Below are 24231 nucleotides of genomic sequence, written 5' to 3'. Positions count from 1 at the left end.
AAATGCACCATATACCATTTAATGACAAATCCTCCCTCTCCTTCTCACTCTACCTTCCCTCTCTCTCTTGCTCCATACGGGCATACTGTACAGTATGTGCACGTCGTCCGCCACAGGCGCACGGACAGACACCGCCTGCCTGCTTGCCTACCCTACCCTGCCACAACTTTAACTCTTTATAGTACACAATAGACATAATGTATAAAATAATTATAGAGTACAGCAGGAAATGATTTGTGTTCCCTGCGGTCTGTATGCAGTGTCTCTACCGTCTCTGGACAGCTATCTGACGGGAGTGTCCCTCATGTCCGGTATATATGCCAAGGAGCAGCAGTCAACCCTCCCCTCTGCCCCGGACACCAGGCAGCACACAGTGGAGGTCTGGGTGTGATTTCTTCTTTTTTCTTCGAAGAAATAGGAAAGCAATCAAAATATTATTTTCATATTTGTTCCTTCTTGCATGGAATGGGCCCTATGCACACTTCCTTCCTTCACAGGCGTTACCACTGATACTAATGGAGGCTCTGTTCCATTCTGGTCAAACAGAGTCAGGGTGCTGATATTGTACATGTTGGCTCACTGGAATCACTCTGCTACACCAGTGGGTCTCAAAGTGTCCTTCGGCGGGTTCCAAATGGGTGTGTAACTCTGAGAGTGTACTTTTCTTTTTTTTTTAATACTGTTTTTATTAGGCATTTTTTGTATGACAACATCAGAATATTATCGACAATGATAATGAGTAGTTCTGTTAAATAAAATGAAAGAAATAACAGGCAATGTAAATGTTCCACATACAATACATAATAAAAAAGACATATAAATGTGATAAACATGAAAAAACAAAAAACAGTTAAACAATGACAGTGTGAACAGACAAACAAAACAGACAACAGGACAGACACTCTTGCTCTTAGCACTTTGAGATTCTAACCGAATGTAGTGTGTTATAAATAAAATCCATTATTATTATTACAATTATTTGTACACTCTCAGAGTTATGGGAGTCCTAGCTTGAAATTAAAAAGTTTGAGAACCACTGCACACTAAATGGAACAGAGCCTTAATTAGTATCATGGGTAACACCTGTGAAGGAAGTAGGGAAGCAGCCCAGAAGTAGGAAGTGTTATTCTGTGTGCATAGACAGAGCATATTTATCTGTGACAGCCCGTCAAGATGGGATCCATCCAGCAGTTACATTTATATTGTGTAATAATGGCATCTTCATGCAGGGCTATAGCTTTGTGCATATTGCTTTCCTGTGCTAAACAAAAGTCTGATCAGTAGTATTTGATATCATCATATTCTGCGCTTATACACATGCAAACGTAAGTAATCAGTGCAATGTGACAATGCCCACAGATGCAGCTGTTTCCAGGCTTGTGGTTCAGTCACGCAGGCCAGTTGGTCTCAGTAGAGCTGGTGGTTCAGCCCAGCCGTCTGTCCACTCTGTCCCGCGTCCAGATCCTGAGGCCTTACTGCAGTCCCAGCCACCACCTCGTACCCCCAGGTAGGCCCCATACTGCAGTCTCAGCCACCACCTCGTACCCCCAGGTAGGAGCAATCCCACTGAGCAATAATCGGCTATTACATGCACGTCCGTCTAAAAATGGGTTATAACTGGTCTTAGCTTAGCCGTTTTTGATTAGCAGTTTGATTAGCGGTTTTCTTAAACGTCTATATATAGGCCTATAGACGTTGAAGCGACGTTGTTTCAATGTCTAATCTAAGCATAGACATGCATACTGTACATGCGTCCCGAAAACCAACGTTTGTTTTGCAGACTGCTGCTAAACCTGATCACTTGTGTTCTCTGTTTTTTTCCTGCTTTTTTTTCATATTATTTTTATTCATAGAGTGCAAGCATAACAACTTCAGTGATGAACATTCAATTTTCAAATGAAATGGCTTTAGAAACGCTGATATAGAAACAGGTTTTTCAGAAAATTTTTAGGATTTAGAAAAGGCTTTTAAAAAAGAAAATCTGCCTCAGGTCTAAATGGGTTCAACTGTCTATCTCCTCATCATGGACACTGCTCTCTCTCCCTGCAGGCTGCGGCTCCCTCCTCAACCCGTTCACCTGCTGCTCGGCGGTGCCTCTGTGTAACACCACAGGGGGCTGCTCTACGGGACAGTACTGGTGCCATCTGCTGGAGGCGTGTGTGCCGGTCACCAGCCCCTGCAGCCCCTACCCAAACCCACACCCCCCCACCACGGTGGCGGCGGGCCAACAACCACGCAGCTTTTCTCTACCGCCCCGCTTCTCCGCGATAACCCCCTTCTACCACCTGGTGGCAGACCTGCCCCTCAGAGTCCACCCTAGCTCTCAGCTCAAAACTATTAGTGTGAGTATTAAGCTCGCCTCACCAGGCTTTCCACCGCCTCGGAGGAAAGCTGTTTGTTGTAGGCAAACCATTGCCTACAACATTGTTGAGCTTCAATAACTTCCATAGCTAATATTTTCTACTGCTATCTTGAACCACATCTAATGTGGACTATGAATTAAATTGTGTCTAATAATTATTATATCATGCTAAATACCGATCATTAAAATTCCCGAAGAAGATCCAGCAGTAGCAGGATTGAAATGTTGAAGCAATAAACAAGTGGAGCTGAGAAATTAGCCAGTGTTATGCAATTGACCATCTATGCAGACCTGACCGGGGTCATCTTGCTGCAAAGTGTTTGTTTCATACAAATTCACTGTAGGCCGCTTTTTATGAGCTACTTCCTTGTAGGCTAGGTGATGTTTTTCCCTAAGTAGGCCTATTGGAGTTGGGAAGCACTCATTTTTTGTAAAGCAACCTCCTTCTGCATTATGTGCTAATTCAAAACAGGTGGTACACAGCTGGCTGTTGAGTGATATACTCCAACAGCACTCCCAAACTCTGTCACTTACCTGTAGAACAAAAATATCCTGAACAGAATTTCTTGACAGGAAGTAGCTCTGTCTACTCTACAGTGGAGTTTTATGAAACAAAAACTTTACAGATTGAAAGAGGATAATTCAAGCTTTCCGTAGTCCGTACAGCTGCAATGTTGGTGAGTTTAACGTTGTTTAATACAACTGGTCAATGGGAAGGTGCACCTGGCTGGCACCTTGCTGGCAAGATGGCAGCGTGTGCATAAGGTCAATATGCAGACTTTATTTATTTACCTGATAATAATTATACCTATTGTTTTCTGTCACAGTTGGTGTTGCCTGACAGAGAGATCATGGTTTATCCCGACGACATCTTGGCTGTGCAGCACACCAGAGAACCGGGGACGTTTCTACACTGCCGCGGCGACGCCTCGACCCTCGACTCCGCCTGGCGCCAGAGCTACCTGTCGCTGAGAGGATCGGAGTGGGGCGGCTGGATGGAGGGAGGCCTCTCTCCGGTGCCCTCCAGTGGCGGACGGTGGATTGACGGTGTGGTGTGTGATCTGCGGATGCTGTATGTGGACTCTATGCGCGGGGCGACCAGCCATCATGATTACCTGAGCACGGAACAGGTAGCCTACTCCATCAATACCATCAAAACCGCTCTCAAAGGGCATCTACGGCTACGGACGGCTGCAATTCGAAACTGGCCCCCGTAAAATCTGAATCCCCCCCCACCGCCCCAACCCTTTTCCCCCTCACTGTTTACATGTTGTTTCTTTTCCCTTTTTACCTCCTTTATGATGAATTCCTGTTCTGTTCTTTGACTATATAGAAGTGTCTGTCTCTAAATGTTTTGATGAATTGAACATGGTGGACCCTCTTGTAAACAAGTGTTGTGTAATGATTAGTTAACAGTCTTTGTATTGAGTTTGTGCTTGAAATGTACTGTAATTCTGCAAACTGTTAATAAATATTTCAATCAATCAATCAATACTGCAGTGTAGAAATACTCTGTTACAAGCAAAAGTACGGCAATCAAAATTGACTTGAGTAAAAGTACTAAAGTATTTAAAAATGTATAGAAAATAGCATTGTCGATCGGCTATTTTCAAATGGCCAAGATGTGTATAGGGCTGAAGTGGGTATAATGTATGTTTTGTAATAATACTCTAATCTACAAAGTAACTATAGTAACTCAAGTTTTCAAATAAATAAAATCCAGTACTTGAGTGAATGTACTTTTGACCACTGCCCACAGACGACAACAGTTCCTGATATCGGGCTTCTTCAAACCACCACTGCTCCAACTCCAGTTCTTCTGACTCCAATAAGCAGTCTTCGCGTCATCCACCCCAAGCCGGACAAAAACAACCAAATTCACGTCCAGATCGACGTGCAAACTCTCATCGTCGTTAAGATTCCATCGGGGCAGAAGAACAGCAGCAGCAGTTCGTGGTCAGCTCCGGTGCTCCGGACGGGGGTCCCTTTGCTCCCGTCGTGTCCCGACGACGTGTCTCCATCCTGGCCCGGATGCCAGAGAGAGTCCCCTGACGTGTGGTTCTCCTCCGTGGCGTTGGTGCTGGCGTCTGTGCAGGTCCACACTCTGAACGTCAGTGTGGTGAATGGAGTGAGCACTCAGGTACTATGCAGGCACGTACGTGCACACATACTGTAGACATCAAAGGGGGCTTCAGCCCCTGCCCTTTTAACTGTCTGTAAAACAACTGCCCTCTCCACTCCAGACCATGAATGCAGAATTTACTATGGTGAAAGAAATGTAAATGCCCTCCACTCCTTTCCATGTCATACCCAAGAATTGCTTTTTTCGGAACTCTCCTGATCAGCATTTTGTGTTGAGATAATTTGTTTTCGAGTTTTGTTTCATGTCATCGGCGCATCTCCAGTAGCCAATGAGTGCGTGGTCACGGCAGGAAAATAGCAGATCTGCAAGCTCTATTTTCTTCCAAAATTGCCCTCTTACGGAGTTTCAGCCCCTGCCTCTGTGTCATCTCTGCTACTATGTGCAAATTTATTTTGTGGGAAAAGAGACCCCTTGGTTGTACCGCTATTATTTGAAACCATTTATTTTCTGTGGTAAATAAAAACGCTCAAACTTTCTTCTTTCCTGCCTTGATCTCCTTACTCCCTCCCCTTTCTTGTTTTTATTGGAAAGAAAATGAATAATAATTTCACCCACTTTTTTACTTGTAAAACTGTGATGTGACAATAATGCTGATTGTGATTGCCAGAGTGCCAGTGTACAGGTGTGTGGCTATGAGGCAGTGTCAGGACTGCATGTAGAACCACCGTACGGACACCAGAGAGTGCTGCTGGACACACCACAGGTAAAAGTGTACGCACCATTGCTCTCTCTCGCAGTCTGTGCACACAAACAAATACAAACTTTATGAAGAATCAGAATTTCTCTTAAATTCAACTTTCGTTGCGCCTTTTTCAAAAAGCGTCTCTTGTTATGTAAATGTCCTCATCTCCCATGATCTCAGGTCTTCACAGCGAAGGTGGACGGCGGTTCCTCTGTGAAAGTCACCTGGGTGATTGACAACCTGGAGGAGTTTGCCTACGAGGGAGAATCCTACATTGTACTGCTCAACAAACCTGCTGAGTACAATCTAGTGGTACATGCACTATAAGACAGGGGTCTTCAACAGGGGGTCCAGGACCACCGCCAAATCTTTATAGGATATTCTTTTAATTTTACATTATCCACTTCAACTCTATAGCATCCCTATTCGGAGGGGAACATTAGCCAAAAATAGCAGATCTACAAGCTCGTAGATCGGCAATTTCCAGCAGAGAGGTTTGTGTAGATTGTAGAAGGAAAAAAGAACAGACCAAGAACAGAGCCAACGGTCAGTATATGTCTGAAAACACGGCACTGAGTGCCGCACTACAAGCTTGTAGATCTGCAATTCTTTTTAATTGTGAAAATGTGGCGCAAATCTTTGAATATATACTTTCAGAGCGAAAAGTTTTTAACTAGAATCTTTGCTTCTTGGGGGGGGGGGGTCTCTGGAACAACACATTTTCAGATGGTGGTCCGCTGCCAAATACAGATAATTCTGGGGGTCCTTGACATGAAAAGGGCTGAGCACCACTGACACAGAAACATGGGATTTTCAGAAAACTTTTAGGATTTAGAAGATTTGTTTTTAGAATCAGCCTCATTTCTAAATGGGTTACTCCGTCCGTCGTTCTATAGGTGACGGCGTCCAACCCGGTGAGTTCTCAGACCCAGGAGATCCGTCTGAGCGCCGAGGTGGCGACCCCGCTGTCGGAGCCAGAGTTGGTGTCCGTCTGTGAGGTCGTGGCTGTGTCCGCCGCACACCTCTACACCGTCCGGCTCAAAGTGGACACATCCACTGGGGTCACTGTCAGGTACAAACATGTGTTTGTTGCACAATTATTAGAGGTGCTCCGATCAGGTTTTTTGGAACCGATCACCGATAGTTTTTGTCACGATCGGCCCGATACCGATCTTGGGTAAATTGCCGATCACCGATCGGTGGCCGATCGTTCGGAGCACCTCTAACTATCATATTGTTATTCACAGACATCCTCCCATAAATAACATTCTTGAAATGATGTATGAATATAATCACCATGCTACAAACAACATAATCCTTTTTTGCTGCAATATTATACAATGTGCTGTGAATGTTCACGAGACTGTATACTGTACATCTCCTGTAGTTGGGACTTTGGGGAGATGGGCAGCCAGATGGTGAACCACAGCCATCCCGCTCCATGTCAGACCACAGAGGGGCTGGTGGACAGAGGAGAGAGACAAGCCTACGTCCAGGACACTGTGAGCCACTCCTACCATGCGGCAGGTAATAAACACACGTACAGTACAGGCACAAAAGCACACATAGCAATAGCAGATGAATGTGGACAAATTTGAGCTGTTGCTCATGCATGTGTCCGATATACCCAAGTATCACTTTAACAGAGCAAGTTTGGTATGAAACAGTGTGGGGAAAGCGTTCTTATTTTACCCATGTAGGCTGTTGCACCCTTGGCTTTGTGCACCTGTTAAAGGTAGGCAACATTATTGTAGTCAAATATTTAACATTTGATATCAATCATTCATTCCAAAGTAGTGAGAGAAAATACAGCTTCTGTGTTATTTCTTGCCTTATTTGGGCCCTCTGATATCTTGCGGTTCTGGTATCTCTCGACCAATCAGGGGAACTCAAACTTCACCAGCCTGTTAATCATGCATGTGCAACGTCATATATAGTACATTATTCATTAAATGCGTAATTTTGGAGCCTATAAAAACAGACAAGCAATGTTTGTGTCCAGACAGTATTGATGAATGTAGGAACAGTATAGTAGCTATATTGGCTACATTTGCATGCTTTACCCAAAATTGGCTTTTATTTATAGTTTATACCTTTAAGCCTTTTTTATGTTTGTACTCCTCTCTGCACTTGGTTGGTTTAGATTTAGAAAATAAATAATAACATTATTTTTCCTCTTTTTGAGCACTCCTATACACAGGTTTAATGTTTGTCTTTAGTTCAATGTTTGTTTTGTAAACGCCATTGACAATGAAGGAAAAATGTACGTCATAATGTGTCATTTACGTCATATTGTCTCTTTATTGTCAATGGCGTTTAATGTTTGTGTTTGCATCACCTAATCAACATGAGTTAAACTTTAATATATTTGCGGCCCTCACTTCACACGGGTGTGATTTTTTTGTGTTCCATGCACTGTAGGTGAATACACACTTCGAGTCCAAATCTCCAACACGTATGACAGCGTTGAGGCGTCCATGAAGATAAAGGCTCTCCACCCGTTAAGTCACCTGCTGGTTTCCTCGTCCTCTCCCGTCACCCTGGTCAACCAGACCCTCGTCTTCGACACGTCGGCAGAGCCCTCTCCCTACGGCGCCGTCTTCACGTGGAACTTTGGGGACGGATCCGAAGCTGGTCATGGCGGGCTCCTCCGCAGTCAGGTTACGCACACCTTCGGACGCGTCGGGGTTTACAACGTCACAGTGAGCGCCGACAACTCCTTGACCGCACCGCTGACCGCCTGGCTCACTGTCAAAGTCATGGAAGGAGTCACCGGGTTGACGGTGAGCTACGACGGGCCCAGTGAGCTGAATTCTGTTACGGAGATCAGAGGCCAGGCGGCCACGGGCTCCAGTCTCGTCTGGGACTTTGACTTTGGTGACGACGGGTCGCGGCAGGCTGACCGCTCGGATAGTTTCGCGTTGCACACTTTCAGATCGCCGGGGACCTACGTGGTCGATGTCACAGCGTCTAACTCTGTCAGCAGAGCTCATCAGTCCATCAACGTGGAGGTATATGAGTTGACCGTAACTGGAATACTTCTTCCTTCAGAGTGCGTCGGGAGTGGAAGAGAGACACAGCTTAGCGCTCAGGTGAACGGGAACATATCCACGCTGGCTTTCCGTTGGAACTTCGGAGACGGGTCTCCGTCGAGTGTGGTGAGGGAAAATCCCACCGCCATACACTCGTTTTCAACCCACGGGGTTTTTAACGTGAACCTAACCGTGTCGAGCGTCATTACGTCGACCACATACAACATCAGTGTCTGTGTCGAAGCTCCTATCAGTGACCTAACCGCTCAGCCGTCAAAGGTTGCCGTGGCAGTTGGCGAGCTTGTGTGTTTCAGTGCGTTAGTTTACCCCGAACAGACCACCGGTTACCGATTCGTGTGGTTCGACAGCTCATGTAGTCACTCTCCTTCTCCTGGGAATTCTCAGAAGTGCTTGGTGTATGACGAGGACGGTGTCCAAGACGTGACAGTCGTGGCGAGTAACCGAGTCAGTGACAGAACGGCCAACGCCACCGTCGCCGTTCAAAAACGTGTGAGCATCCTGTCTGTGGCACACGGCGGCCAGAGCGATACACTAACGGCCAACACGACAACCTCGTTTTGGCTCGCCAGCTGCGCGGGCACCGACGTGTCCGTGCTGTGGGACTTTGGAGACGGTTCTCCGGTGCAGGAGCAAAGCAACGCCTCTCACGCGTTCACCTCCCCGGGCCCGTTCACTGTCACCGCCACGGCGTACAACGCAGTGAGCAGAGACACTGTCGCTCTCAAAGTGAACGTTTTCCGTCCCGTTTCGGACCTCACGCTTCACGTCGAACGGACGTATGCAGTTGCAGGAGAAGAAACTGTCATTACTGCACTTGGCAGTGGCAGTAGCTCCGCCTACTATTGGTCAGTTGATGGTATGATGACAGCCAAACAGGGGACATATCAATTTAGATATGTCTTCCCTAAAACCGGAGCATATCGTGTCAGAGTTATGGCCCAAAACGTGGTGAGCGACGGGCAGACGACTATTTTAGTCGAGGTCTTTGAAAGGATAGAGGGACTTCGCATCGAATGTCAAAGTCTGATCGACATGAAATATGTAGAAACCAGAACGAGTGCGCCATTTGTCGCTTCACTGAGCCACGGCTCTAATGTCACTTATCACTGGCTCGCAACAACACAAGCCCAAGCTACTGACAACCACGTGAGTGCTGGTGATGGAGAGCTTTTTCAGCTGTTAGTGGAATCCCCAGGTTATACCTCTATTCAGTTAACGGCAACTAACCCGCTGGGTGAGATGAGCGGCTACATTTCTGTTATGGCAGTAGAGAAGGTGATGGGAGCAAACATAGTAGCGCGGTCAGACACTGTGGCAGCTGGACAAGCCTTAAATATCTCCGTTATTGTGGCTACCGGGTCAGACCTCCGGTATCTTTGGCACGTGAACTCCGACCCCTCCTCACCCCTGTGGACGGAAGTGCCCTTCCTTCTCCACACTTTTACGACACCGGGCCGTTGCCCTGTCAAAGTCTCTGTGCAGAATGTTCTGAGCCACAGCGACGTAACCAGACAGTTTGTAGTCCAGGAGGAGGTTGTAGGAATAGACTTTCAAATAGACACAAACACACATCCTTATTTTGTCAACACGAGTGCTCCCGTGGCACTCCGTGGACTTATCCACAAAGGCAGTGATCTGCAGTGTGACTGGAAAGTCGACAAAATAAGTGCCGAACACACTCTGTTCATAGGCAAAGGTCGGCCCCTTATCTACACTTTTACAGAAGCCGGAGTCTACGAGGTGTCTCTGAATGTTTCAAATGGGATTAGCTGGCAGACGGTGTCACACAGTGTCACGGCCCAAGACGCCATAAAAGGCCTCACTCTGAACATCAGCAAGTCACCTCTCTGTACCGAGGAACAAGTCGTTTTTAGCCCAATTATTTCCAAAGGAAGCAACGTTAGTTTTGCTATAAGTTTTGGTAAGTCCGATCCAACTCATAGACAGGACATCGTTGAGGGACATTTTATCACGTCTAGCCTTCCCGCTGGGACACATTTGGTGACGGTACGTGCACGGAACCAGGTCAGCAGCGCACGGGTGACTTCTTCCATTCTAGTCGCTGAGCGTATCATTGGCTTACAGTTGGTAAACTGTTGTTCCGCTGCGCTAGAAGCAGAGAAGGAAGTGACTTTTAAAGCGGACGTCCAGAGTGGATTTTCACTTACCTACACCTGGACGTTCTACTTGGAGGGGTCCTCCGAGCCTTCATGTACCGCCGGAGGACAGGAAGTAAGCTTCTCTTCACCCGGAAGTGGCGCGTTGACCGTTAGCGTGGTGGCCAGCAACGGCGTGTGCTCGCAGACCCGGGAAGAGACCGTGACGGTTCAATGGCCCGTTAAGGAGGTCACGGTCGTCTGTCAGCCACTGGAAATATTTACTGGATATGCTGTTCGTTGTTCTGCCCAAGTGCATGGCGGGAATAGCCTTAAGTTCCTTTGGGACTTTGGAGACTCGGCTGAAGCGCCGGCAGTCACAGACCTCAACTGGGCCGTTCATACGTATCACGTTGCCGGGAGGTACAGCGTGGGAGTCCAGGTTTTCAACGGTGTCAGTCGAGTGTCCACACGGCGACACATGGAGGTGAGGGAGCTCCGATGTTCCCCGCCGAACGCCTCCTTAGTTCAAGGCCAGTCTACCATCTTCAGGACAAGGCCCAGCTTATTCGAAGCCACCGTGGACGTCAACGGCTGCTCCACTTACAAGACCACTTATCGATGGGAGATTTTAGCAACGTCTGACTGCACGGAGGAGAGCGATACGGATCTCACTGGGAACACGGTGTCCCTTACCACCGAGGTGGACGTGTCTTCACCCCTACTTTTCCTGCCGAAGCATGCTCTGGAGACGGGACGGTACTGCGTGATATTCACAATGCAGTACCAGGGAACTCCTCTGTTTGTTCGTCGAAAGATCGGCGTCACGGTGGTCCACTGCCCCCTTGTGGCCGTCATTAAGGGAGGCTCACACCGCCTCTGGCCCAGTCTCCGTGACCTCTTCCTGGATGGCTCTAAGTCACACGATCCCGACGTTGAAGCAGGAGTTGAAGACCAGCTGCAGTTTCAGTGGACTGTCATGACTGAGGTACTACAACCCTCTTGGTACGGCAACTCTGTTATACTGTGCTGTTGATGGTATTGAACGTACAGGAATCACGTTGCAGACAGTGCAGTAAAATACATTCACACGATAGTCGTGTGAATGTATGTTACTGCACTTTGTTGTGTGACGGCTGTCTAGTTATAGATAGACTAGAAATTAGAATATCACATTGTGATGATAATATGACATTTTGTTGTATTAGAGTGGACATGACTGAGGTACTATGCAGTAGTGTACTCAAAGTATCAATACTGCAATATAGAAATACTCGGTTAAGTAAAAGTCCGGAATTCAAAATGTACTTGAGTAAAAGTACAAAAGTATTGGCATCAAAATGTACTTAAAGTACTACAAGTAAAATGACTCATTATGCAAAATGTCCCATTTCATGTTTTGAAATGAAAATGGCAGATCTAGAAGCTCACAATGTGCCACATCATGACAGATTGTGAGCTTATTGAGCTTATTGAATACTTCAATATGATATCAATACATTTTCCAGGCCTAGTACAACATTATGTATGACATTTTGTTGTATTAGACTCTAGAGTAATGCAGTAACTGAATTGTAATAAGTAACTGATCTATAATTGTAATAAAGACAACTTTAATGAGGCTATCTCCTCTAACAGTCTGTGTTTCTACTTGCAGAACTCCACAGAGTCTCAGTCTCTCAGCCAGACAATAAGGAGTAACAGCAGCAGTTTGACTGTACTCGCTACTGAACTGGACCCAGGCCGGGTCTACGTGTTCACCCTTACTGTCCACAAAGCAGGGAGGATGCCCGTCTCTACCATCCAGACTGTGAGTAGGGGCCAAGCCTGAAGGGCCTACAGTATATGTTCCCTTATTGCATTTGTATGTTTTTAAGGGGCCAAGCCCGAAGGGCCTATGCATGGTCTCTTATTGTATCTGTATGTTTTTTCCGCCAAATATTGCAGTTCTGGCTTAAAGGGACACTTCACCCTTTTTGCAAAAAAGAATATGTTAATGACGTTTAGACATGGGTTCCCAAAGTGGGGTCTCGGGCCCCCTAGGGGTACTTGAGCGAGTTCCAGGGGGTACCTAGCTCAATTAGAGATAGTTAGGAACCAAATAGGACCCAACATTTACAGTGGTTTTACAATATAAATTGGGGTACCAGAGATAGAAATACCATTAAATCTGGGATCCGTAGCATAATGCGTGTGAAACTGGGGGTCCATGAAATTAATATGTTTCGGAATCAGTGCTAGAGCCGTAAAAATTCTCCCTTATCGGGGTCACTGGCATATTTTTTAAATTTGGGGTCCGTGGCCTAATAAATGTTGATTTGGGGGTCCTTGACACGAAGAAGTTTGGGAACCACTGGTTTAGAAGATTTAGAACACTTTCCTGGAGGTCTTTGTGTGTAATATGTGGTTTTAGATCTTTTTGATTTTAGCAGTGAGCCCAGTGTCTCTGATGTCATAGACACTGGGCTCACTTACTTCCTGGACTACATGTTGTCTTAGTAAAACAGCCCTCCCCCTATCCACAAGGAGGAGCAGTGCACCAAAACATTATGGGTTATTGTAGTCCAGGAAGGAAGTGAGCCCAGTGACATCAGAGATACTGGCCTCAATGCTAAAATATAAAATATCTAAAACCACATTTTACACACATAAAGACCCCCAGGAAAGTGTTCTAAATCTTCAAAACGCCATTAACATATATTTTTAAGTGTCCCTTTAACCGTGCAGTCGTTTTTGCAATAATACAGTAGGGCTATGCCAAACGGTGAAGACACGAAGCCCACAACCATTGGCCAAAGGGTGGCACTATAACACTCGAAAAATACAAACTTTGAACAAGCATAGCTCATGAACCGTTTGACCGTCAGCAATACACATTATGCGGTGCATATTGCAGTTTTATGAAATGTCTTCTTCTGCCAGTAATACATACATAGCCTACATGCAGAGGCACAAGTCTATGAAACTTAAAAGTATGGTAGAGGATCATGCCAAATAGCACTGAAACCAGAAGTATACTTTAAAAGTATACTTTGCTACTCACTCACCGAAACAAAGGCTGTTTTGTGTTGTTGAAAGTCTATTCTCCAGGGTGGGAATGCTCTCAGGAGCCCACCTTCTCTGTATAATATACTTTTGGGCAGCTTTTTGAGGTCAGGGTTGGCGTTAGTCCAGGGTTTTCGGTATAGTTTTAGGGTCAGTAGATGGCTACTGAGACCAATCAATAATCTGATTAAACGTGATAATGTCCCATTAAGTGCATTGATAGGATCCAAAGTTACTAATGTTGCTCTGGACTGGAGAGAGAAGTCTGGAGCTCTTTGCTGGAACAGTTGGGTTCCCCGCCGACCCAACTACGCAAAGTATGCATAAGCGGTTGAAGATGGATGGATGGATGGATGGATGGATGGAGGGACATACAAGACAGTAATGCTTTTGAATGATGTTTATTGGCATGTAATGGTACCAGTAGCAGTGTTACATAGGATAGATCAGAAAACCACTGAATGAGTTGTGGTTGTTTGAGTAATCAATGAGCTTTGCACCATTAGGGAGAATCATGTAAACTGTGTCTCCCTCCTCCAGCTCTAGGATCATTCCATTAGATGCATATTCCCAACCCCCATGATTATTGTATGCAGCGTTAAAAATGAGTAGCTGTTCATTTTTATACATCTGGATCTGCACATATTCTGATGCAACATTCTGACCTGCAGTAAATCTGAACTGATAAACTCCTTTCCTTGCTGATGTAAAGATACCTGAGAGAGAACAACAACAACACAAACAACACAAACAAACAAACAAAAACAATCACACACAGTGTGAAAAAAACATCCCACCATATTGTGGTTTTCATTTAAAACAGTGGTTTTCAGTGTGGTCAAAGCATCTGTCATTTTAGATTTACCGTATAATCGTATATATATACATCCATACATCCATCCATACATACATACATACATTTTACATTTTATGTAGCTACAATAATGTATTTATTTAATGTCTGATAGACAGTAAGTAGAGGAAAGTAATTGATTCTATGAAGTTAATTAACATGAATGAATTATAACCTACCTGTAGTTGGATTGTAAGCGTTGCCGATGTTAGTGAAGACTCTCTTGTAGATCAGAGTGGTGTCAGAACTAAATGGTCCAATTTGTTCAGAACCAAAACCAACAGAAAAGGCCACCTTTGGTTTGTCTGCCAACACATAAACATCATCACATTGGTTATTACATTATTAATCCAATACACCAATAAAATGTATTAAATGTATTGTCTTGCATATACAGCAGCTTACATCCAACTATTAGCTTCAACAAGACAATGTATAGTAAAACTAAACAACGGCTACCGTACGTCAGAGTACTGTACATGCTATAATATCTAATGGTATTCTTGTGATCTTTAGGGCCCCAAATCACACCTTAGAAAGTGTATTTCAAACACAAAGTGTTTGTTTTTTTACTGGGGAGTCATATTTTGACAGCAGAAACTGCCTGTCGTAATTTCACCCCATCATATAATTGTTGGACAGTATTAGGATGTTGATATTCATTTTGTATCCATCCTTAGGGCCCCAAATCACACCTTAGAAAGCATGAGTGTAGAGTAATGTTAGCTCCATAGACAGAAAGACAAGACAGAAAAAAATACAGAAATCACGGCACTCCATCTTTAACTCAGAGTGTACAAATATTTGAACTTTTTTTTTTTTTTTTACAGAAATGTCCACAAGCCCCCATGGTGATGACCCCTGCTTATATCATCAGCAGTTTCAAATTACCTTCACGTTCTTTCTCCAAGTCTGCAACCTGGACCTCTGTGGCACTCAGCCTGGTTTGGTGGTCTGCAACCTGGACCTCTGTGGCACTCAGCCTGGTTTGGTGGTCTGCAACCTGGACCTCTGTGGTACTCAGCCTGGTTTGGTGGTCTGTAACCTGGCCTTCTGTGGCATTGAGCCTGGTTTGGTGGTCTGAAACCTGGCCTTCTGTGGCATTGAGCCTGGTTTGGTGGTCTGAAACCTGGCCTTCTGTGGCATTGAGCCTGGTTCGGTGGTCTGCAACCTGGACCTCTGTGGTACTCAGCCTGGTTTGGTGGTCTGTAACCTGGCCTTCTGTGGCATTGAGCCTGGTTTGGTGGTCTGAAACCTGGCCTTCTGTGGCACTCAGCCTGGTTTGGTGGTCTGAAACCTGGACCTCTGAGGCACTCAGCCTGGTTTGGTGGTCTGTAACCTGGCCTTCTGTGGCATTGAGCCTGGTTTGGTGGTCTGTAACCTGGCCCTCTGTGGCACTCAGCCTGGTTTGGTGGTCTGCAACCTGGACCTCTGTGGCACTCAGCCTGGTTTGGTGGTCTGCAACCTGGACCTCTGTGGCATTGAGCCTGGTTTGGTGGTCTGCAATGTAGCTCTCGCTGATATTCAACCTGGTCTGGAGGTCTTCAACATGGGACTCACTCGCACTCAATTTGGCAGCCATTACTGAAAAACATCACAGATAATAAATGTACAGTATGTTAAACGACTATATTATTACAACTTCTTCAAGCTCCATTTGGACCATCCTTACCTCTCATTAAGATCCTCTGCTTCTTGACTTCTTGCTCGCTGGCCGCCACCCTGCTCTCCACGTTCCTGAGCTGAAAACTCTGTTCCACTACCGTGTCTCTGAGCTCCTTGGCTTCTTCCTCCATGTGGCTCAGCTTCTCTCTTTGTTGGACTATGGTGGCTCCCAGGCGAAGCACCATCTCTCTCTGTTCCTTGGCTTCTTCCTCCATGTGGCTCAGCTGAACTCTCTGTTCCAGCACCATGTCCCTTAGCTCCTTCAGCTCCCCCGAGAGGTCAGGTTGTAAGAGGGTAGCTGGTTCAACCTGAGCCCCATCAGCCTCAGACAGACACAACAGTAACAGCAGCATAGCCCCGCAACCCTTCATTCTGGAACAGAGTGACTCTTGGGGTCCCACAGCCTCCTTTTATGCACCCAAAAGCAACCTGATGAACCAATATTGGGCGCGATATTTTACCCAACGGAAAGTTAATGTGCAACTGGACACACAGTTGTGTTGTAATGATACTGCACTGACGAGTGGTTGAGAATATGTTCCATGTAAACAGCTGTTGTTATTCAAATAAAGGTAGTAGGGTTGTTTTTCTGGTGTGGTGAGCATGCCTTCAGATGTCATGAAATTATAACTCAAAAATAGATTGATAATTTATTCATTACACATAAAATCACAAATGATTTCTGTTCATTTTCTCTCTAAAGGTATTCATGGTAAAGTTCAGCTTTTATTCTCTCCGCTGACAGATAATGTCAGACAATGTAAAAGGTTAATTTAGTTAAATTTCTGTTACTGAGAGTGTCAGGAAGTGTGGATTTATTCACTGTATGGACATTATGTCTAAAAGCAACATGGATTCTATGGTTATAAAAAATAGTGAAAATAATACACAGCTTTAGGTAGTCAGAAGTGAGAGAAGCAGGGCCCTATCTTGTGTGCCACATTTTACGCCATACTGTATGCCTAAACCTTTAGGCATTTTTTTAAATACTTCAAATAGCCAATCTACAAACTCACAATGTGACGATGTAGATTGGCTATTTCACTTTTTTATGTTTTTCTAAACTAGAAAATAGCTTGCTGGTTGTGGTGGGCCGGTCTGGGCCAAATGTCAGGGCCGAATTTTTGACCCAGTCTATCCCGACATGGGTTGATAATAATGGCCTTAAGTCAAAATGTATACATCACACAGATTAGGTCTGTACGAACTTGGTGATGTAAAACAAGATATATGTAGTGTAAAAATTGCGGCCGCAGTGACTTATCCATTCTACCAAACGGAAAGTTAATGTGCAACTGGACACCGTTGTGTTGTAATGATACCGGCACTGAAAAGAGAGGCTGAGAATATGGATCATGTAAACAGCTGTTGTTAAGCAAATCTATGTAGTAGGGTTGTTTTTCTGCTGTGGTGAGCATGCCTTCAGATGTTCAAAGACAATTATAACTCAAAATATAGATTGATATTTATTCATTACACATACATCACAATTGTTTTCTGTTTTCTGTTCTCTGCATGTCTAAAGGTGCACAGTAAAGTTCAGCTTTTATTCACTCCGCTGATAGAGATTGTCAGACAATGTAAAAGGTTCATTTAGTTAAAATTCTTTGTTCTTTGTGAGTGTTTCTGTCAGGAACTGTTAGATCATTCAAACTCTACTCTTGTATCACTTCAAGTTTATTATTTGTATCAAAAGATATGCAGGTCAAGGATTTATTATTATTATTTTATACATTATAGTCTGTCTAAAAGCAACATGGATTCTTTATTCAGATGGATCCCCAGCATTAGCTGCCACCGAAGTAGCAGCTATACTCTTCCTGGGGTCCATAACAAACAATACATATAACACAACACAATAAAAAATAACACTGCACAATAAAAACAGGTGCAATCTTGAAAATACATTCATAATACAAAATACAAATGCATTTAAGACATTAAAAATACAGAGAAATAAAAACACTAAACAAGACATCCCCTTAAATGATGTCAGCTAATTCAAATTAAAATTGGGGTAATTGATCAGGTGTCTTTTAAGGAGCCTCTTAAAACTAGCCTTACTGGGTGCTTCCGTGATTATACTTGGTAACGTGTTCCATACTGAAATAGCCCTGAACATTACAGATCTGCAAACCGCATTTGTTCTGGGTTTTTCTTTAACCATGTGGCCACTAGTAGCCTGCCTGGTAGCATGACTATGACGATCTCTCACATACTGTATTTGTGAATACAGACAAACTGGTTGTTTACTATGACAAATATTCCTAAAGAAACTCACTAAATTGCATGCCAACCTCTCCTCTATTCTGAGCCATGAGAGACTGGCATGCAAACTCTCTGTACTCTGCCTCACACCCATTGGACAGCGCAGTGCAAGCCTTGCAGCTTTATTCTGAGCTTGGACAGATGTTTTTTGTCTGCACCCGACCAAATTGTAGAGCAGTGAACATTATACTTTTAGTTTTGGCTACATTCAGAACAAGTCTGTTCTCAGATATCCAGTCAAGGGATAGTTTCAGTTCAGATTGAAGGATTCTATGGTTTTAACCTCTTAATAACTTAATAGACTAAATAATAGTATTTTACTATGGAATCATGCGTTTGTTTTTCGTCACTCAAATCCCCATGCATGGGGATTTTGATTGTCAAGATTGATTGTCAAGATTATCAAGCTTTTTCCAAAATAGCAGATCTACAAGCACAGCGCATCATTGTAGATCGGCTTTTCTCAAATAGTCATGACAGAGGGGGGTATGTCATGTGGTGTGGTAGGTGGGGGCGTGGGGGGGTGGGGTGGAGATTTGGAGCTTTACAAATGTTTTAGCATAAAAATATACTTTGAGTTTGAGAATATACAGTACTTTGAGAAAAAGGATGGGACCTTGTTGTTCCATTCATCCATCTTCAACCGCTTATCCGTAGTCGGGTCGCAGGGGCAACAGCTCCACCAGAGTGTTCAAGACTTCCCTCTCCAGAGCAACATTAGTGACTTCCTCCTGGGGAATCCCGAGACGTTCCAAGGCCAGTGAGTCGATGTATTTCCTCCAACTGCGCCTTTGTCTGCCCCGGAGTCTCCTCCCAGTGGGATGTGCGTCGAGGACCTCCCTAGGGAGACGCCCGAGAGGCATCCTAACCAGATGCCCGAACCACCTAAACTGGCTCATTTCCAGGCGAAGGAGCAGTGGTTCTACTCCGAGTCTCTCTCGTGTGACTGAACTTCTCACCCTATTTCTAAGGGACATGCCAGCCACCTTGTTGTTTGTGCAAAGAATTGTCTTGGCAGTGCTTCTCTAGGTAACACCTTTTCCTTGTCTGTCATTTTTAGGTTTCACTGAGTGATGCTCCTGATGTGCTTCCTGTGAGCGTGGAGTGTGTTTCCTGTTATGCCCTCAATCCAGCCCACCACGTCTCTTACAGCGCCCCCATAGTTCTGTTAGGACACTGTGAGCAGTGTGACGAACATGCACAGGTAACACACACACACACACACACACACACACAACTATAGTTCTGTTAGGACACTGTGAGCAGTGCGACGAACATGCACAGGTAACACACACACCTATAGTTCTGTTAGGACACTGTGAGCAGTGCGACGAACATGCACAGGTAACACACACCCATAGTTCTGTTAGGACACTGTGAGCAGTGCGACGGACATGCACAGGTAACACACACCCATAGTTCTGTTAGGACACTGTGAGCAGTGCGACGAACATGCACAGGTAACACACAAACCCATAGTTCTGTTAGGACACTGAGCAGTGCCACGAACATGCACAGGTAACACACACCCATAGTTCTGTTAGGACACTGTGAGCAGTGCGACGAACATGTACAGGTAACACACACCCATAGTTCTGGATATAGGAAGGATAGAGGGCGGACTGCCCCACCCCCAGCTATTCGATGGAAGTTGCTCAATGCTCAGTGGTGTTTTGAAGCACCTGGAAGAACGGTCTACGGTGTCCAAAATGTTCAAAAGTGCTCAATGTTAAACCCCTGCAGCTGCACGGAGTTTCCAGTCCCAACTCTGACCAGTAGGGCCCAGCGCTTCAACGTTGGCCTACATTGCAGTATTGATAGTTTTGCTTAAGTAAAAACTTTTCCCAGCACTGATATTTAAAGACCGCGTGTTCCTGCCTCACAGTACGAATGGAGCGCACGGCAGGGCAGGAGCGGCGTGACCCTCGACCTCGGCGAGGTCACCACGTCCACAGGGGGTCGTTCCGCCGACCTGGCGGTGCGGTCGGGGGTCCTACGGGACGGACAGGGGTACACCTTCACCCTCAACGTGACCCAGCCGGGGGGAAGAGGAGGAGGAGGAGGAGGGGGGCAGTGGGGGGGCAGCGCCAGCCTCAGTCTGCTGCCCAACCCTCCTCCCCATGGGGGGCGCTGTGTTCTCCAGCCGGAGTCGGACATCATACGGCCGCTACAGACGGTGGTCACCTACAACTGCACAGGTATGGTGGTGCTGTGGCAGGTTCCAACCTGTTATTGTATGTACACCATGATCCACCAACAACACAGGCGCACGCACTCTGTGTTGGTCATCATTTATTGTCCTCCAGGTTGGCAGGACGGAGACAGCGAGTCCTCTCAGCTGATCTACACCTTCCAGGTGACACCACCGTGCAGGGCCACTAGGGGCGCTGCAGTGTGCCCCCGGCACACTCTCTACAGGTGAATACTGAATACTGAAGCTCCACACACAGCTCCCCTACATTCTACTTCATTTTTTCTCCTTTTCAAATGACCAGTATTCAAAAATAGCTATAATATAATGTGTTGTGTTGTGTTAACTTCCGCATGCAGGGGCACTCGGTCAACATTTGGCTCCCTGGTTCCCGTGGGACGTCCTGGGTCTTTTACCACCGTTACCTTGCTGGTGGAGGACCATCTGGGGGCAAAGGTCATCGCGCTGGACAGGTGACCTACTGCAGTGGTTGTCTAAATGTTTCATTTCAAGGACCCCCGGTATGGTATTAATACTTTAGAGATTAGACCATATATATGGACCCCCATAACTCAGAGTTACAGATCTGTAAGGGTGCATTTGGTTCCTAACTATCACTGGTTTAGCTGGGGACCCCTTGGAACCCTCTCAAGGACACCTCTGGGGGTCCCCAGACCCCACTTTGAGAACCATAGACCTACTGTTTTCAAACACTTCTTACTTTACTTGTGAGTCATCGTCATGTGTGACCCGTTTTAATACATTTTAAATAAATACAGTCACGACAAAAATGTGTTTTAATTAATGATCTGCCTTCCTGCGTTTTCCCAGAATGTTGACAGTAGTGGCGCCACCTGCAGGCGCCGGCGAGGTGACCAGTCAGTGGTTGAGGAATAAGAGTCAGACGGAGCTGTGGGTTTTGCTCCAACGTGGCAACCCCCAGGATCTTATCCCGTACGCCATAGCTGTCACTAGCCAGCTCAACCAGGTAGCTGTCTGTTAAACGCTGTCACTAGCCAGCTCAACCAGGTAGTTGTCTGTTAAACCATAGCTGTCACTAGCCAGCTCAACCAGGTAGTTGTCTGTTAAACCATAGCTGTCACTAGCCAGCTCAACCAGGTAGTTGTCTGTTAAACCATAGCTGTCACTAGCCAGCTCAACCAGGTAGTTGTCTGTTAAACCATAGCTGTCACTAGCCAGCTCAACCAGGTAGCTGTCTGTTAAACCATAGCTGTCACTAGCCAGCTCAACCAGGTAGTTGTCTGTTAAACCATAGCTGTCACTAGCCAGCTCAACCAGGTAGTTGTCTGTTAAACCTAGATGTCACTAGCCAGCTCAACCAGGTAGCTGTCTGTTAAACCATAGCTGTCACTAGCCAGCTCAACCAGGTAGTTGTCTGTTAAACCTAGATGTCACTAGCCAGCTCAACCAGGTAGTTGTCTGTTAAACCTAGATGTCACTAGCCAGCTCAACCAGGTAGTTGTCTGTTAAACCATAGCTGTCACTAGCCAGCTCAACCAGGTAGTTGTCTGTTAAACCCATAGACTGTAAAAAATATGGACAAAGCGTTCCCCGGGTCTAACATGAACGTAAAATGAAGCCTGTAATAATATGCTAATTCCTGATGTAAGTCGCCATCTTTCTAGATCCGTTTGGTACCAGCTGGCCATTGGCTGGCTCCGTTTTGGACCAGCTGGTCATTGGCTGCCCAGACAACGAGGCGGGACTTCCCCCCTTCTTCTCCGTTGGTTTTTATTTTGACTCGAGTGGGAGGAGAAGACTCTTGAGTGGGAGGGGAATCCCGATCATAGACTGTAACGGTAGCCACGCCCCTCAGAACATACGCGACTTTATGGTAATTTTTTTAATTAATGGGACCATAATTTTCCAAAAAGAATATTATGACATTAGAAATGAGACTTTAAACTAGTGACTGGAAGAAGAAAGTATTCATGACCATGTTTATTAAGGTAATACAGTCTAGGTGAAGTTGGGCCAAAATACATGGGCCTCTATGGAGCTATGGGGCTTTTTGGGTCCAGTCCAGCGCCACAACAGGCCATTATATGAACTACCGATTTCAAATGAGGCTTCACGAAATATCTGGCTGACTGCCCCCCTGGTTAAACCATAGCTGTCACTAGCCAGCTCAACCAGGTAGCTGTCTGTTAAACCATAGCTGTCACTAGCCAGCTCAACCAGGTAGTTGACTGTTAAACCATAGCTGTCACTAGCCAGCTCAACCAGGTAGTTGTCTGTTAAACGCTGTCACTAGCCAGCTCAACCAAGTAGCTGTCTGTTACTGTCACTAGCCAGCTCAACCAGGTACAGTAGCTGTCTGTTTCACCCTCTCTTGTAAAAAGTACTCCAATGTTTTACTTAAGTAAAAGTATAAATACTGTATGTATATAAATATATATATATATATATATATAGTACAACAATATTGTCATCCAAATGTACTTAAAGTACCAACAGTAAAAGTACTCATTATACAGCATGTCCTATTTCAAGTTTTCAAATGTATAAAACATGTTTTGAAAATACAAGCCATTGTACAAGCTCACAATATGTCGCATCAGGACGCATTGTGAGTTTGTAGATCGGCTATTTTCAAATGGCCGAAATGTATATACGTAGGTTCTAGTAAACTGCTCTGGAGTAAGAGCGTCTTCTAAATGCCTAAATTGTATTTAAGCACATAATTATGGCTGCTCTCAAATCAAATGTAAATAAAGTATTTATAGCTCCAGAGTACAGTTAAAGATGTTGACCTCACCACAGATGGAGTCTGGAGGGAGTGTTGGGGAGCTCAGGGACAGGATGGAGATCCGGGGCAACGTGACTCGAGCCCTGGCGTCTCTCCCTGTCTCCTCCTTACAGGATGTGGATCAGATCAGCGCAGCCCTGGCCCAGTCCACTGTGAGTTTGTACGGCTTCCTTTTAATTACAATGAACATATTTCATGTTTCAACATATTTGTGGGAAGGCTGTCGATCAGGAGGTAGAGAAAGTCGTCCAATGATCCATGGGTCGGCGTTTCAAAATCCCGGCTCCTCCTGTCCACATGTGTCCTTGGGCAAGACACTGAACCCTACGTTGACCTCCAATGAGTCGTCGGTGTGAGCTTATCCCCATTGGTGTGTGAATGTGGGAAGTGAGGATGCTGGCGTTGACTGTTCGCAGCTTCACCTCCCAATGTATGAATGAATGAACCATTATAAAGCGATTTGAGCACTTGGAAAAGCGCTATAAAAATGCCTTCATTCATTAATTTCTCATGATGATGAGCCAATTCAAACAACACAGTTGAAATAGTTCAAGTTTTTTTTTTTTTACAAAAATATCTAAATATAACTAATCTATTAACAGTAAAGTGACTCTAATGCTCAAACCACACCAAAGGGTCGAGTTGGGACAAAACTGTTTTAAGGTAGACCACACCAATGCAACTCATTGCAACTCAATGAGTTGCATTGGTGTGGTTTACCTTAAAAAACGTGTTGTTCCAACCCGAGTTGGGACAAAACGGTTTGGGCTTTAAAGATTCAAGATGAAGATTTTTAAATGGGCAAGGTTTGAGCCACAGTTTGGGTGCTACAGCTGATGAAGACCATGATGATGATTAGGATGGTTAGGTTGTTGATGATGATGATGATGATGATTATTACATGTTAGATGTAGTTGACAATAGAAGCAGGTTTATGTGTAAAATCATGTATAAATCAGTCCATGCACTGTTTCATCATGTTTGTATAACACGAAGACGTGTTGCCAGTGAGTTGCTGTGTGTGTGTGTGTGTGTGTGTGTGTGTGTGTGTGTATAATCTGAAGACCATGTTCCTTCCAGGCTGTTGCCAGTGAGGTGGTGTG

The 24231-nt window shown here is 45.2% G+C and overlaps 1 protein-coding gene across 1 annotated transcript in view; it reads left to right on the top strand.

Moving 5' to 3' along the window:
• Window positions 1-24231, top strand: part of pkd1b (polycystic kidney disease 1b) — a gene marked incomplete at both ends in the record, with an annotated part of 52450 nt that overhangs the window by 5478 nt on the left and 22741 nt on the right. The window contains 19 exons of the mRNA XM_083787460.1: window positions 261-385; window positions 1366-1507; window positions 2050-2342; window positions 3190-3492; window positions 4122-4502; window positions 5113-5208; window positions 5368-5499; window positions 6084-6259; window positions 6575-6714; window positions 7609-11324; window positions 11994-12146; window positions 15175-15312; window positions 15553-15741; window positions 19228-19371; window positions 20053-20365; window positions 20474-20585; window positions 20718-20831; window positions 21190-21346; window positions 23143-23280. Coding sequence (XP_083643586.1) covers window positions 261-385; window positions 1366-1507; window positions 2050-2342; window positions 3190-3492; window positions 4122-4502; window positions 5113-5208; window positions 5368-5499; window positions 6084-6259; window positions 6575-6714; window positions 7609-11324; window positions 11994-12146; window positions 15175-15312; window positions 15553-15741; window positions 19228-19371; window positions 20053-20365; window positions 20474-20585; window positions 20718-20831; window positions 21190-21346; window positions 23143-23280 — 6962 coding nt within the window. The remainder of the gene's footprint in view (window positions 1-260; window positions 386-1365; window positions 1508-2049; window positions 2343-3189; window positions 3493-4121; window positions 4503-5112; window positions 5209-5367; window positions 5500-6083; window positions 6260-6574; window positions 6715-7608; window positions 11325-11993; window positions 12147-15174; window positions 15313-15552; window positions 15742-19227; window positions 19372-20052; window positions 20366-20473; window positions 20586-20717; window positions 20832-21189; window positions 21347-23142; window positions 23281-24231) is intronic.

This window comes from Protomyctophum parallelum, assembly GCF_964188405.1.
Source record: "Protomyctophum parallelum genome assembly, chromosome: 17".
In the NCBI taxonomy this organism is placed as follows: domain Eukaryota; kingdom Metazoa; phylum Chordata; class Actinopteri; order Myctophiformes; family Myctophidae; genus Protomyctophum; species Protomyctophum parallelum.
The sequence above is the reverse complement of the archived record's forward strand: the minus strand, read 5'-3'. Positions and strand labels throughout refer to the sequence as shown.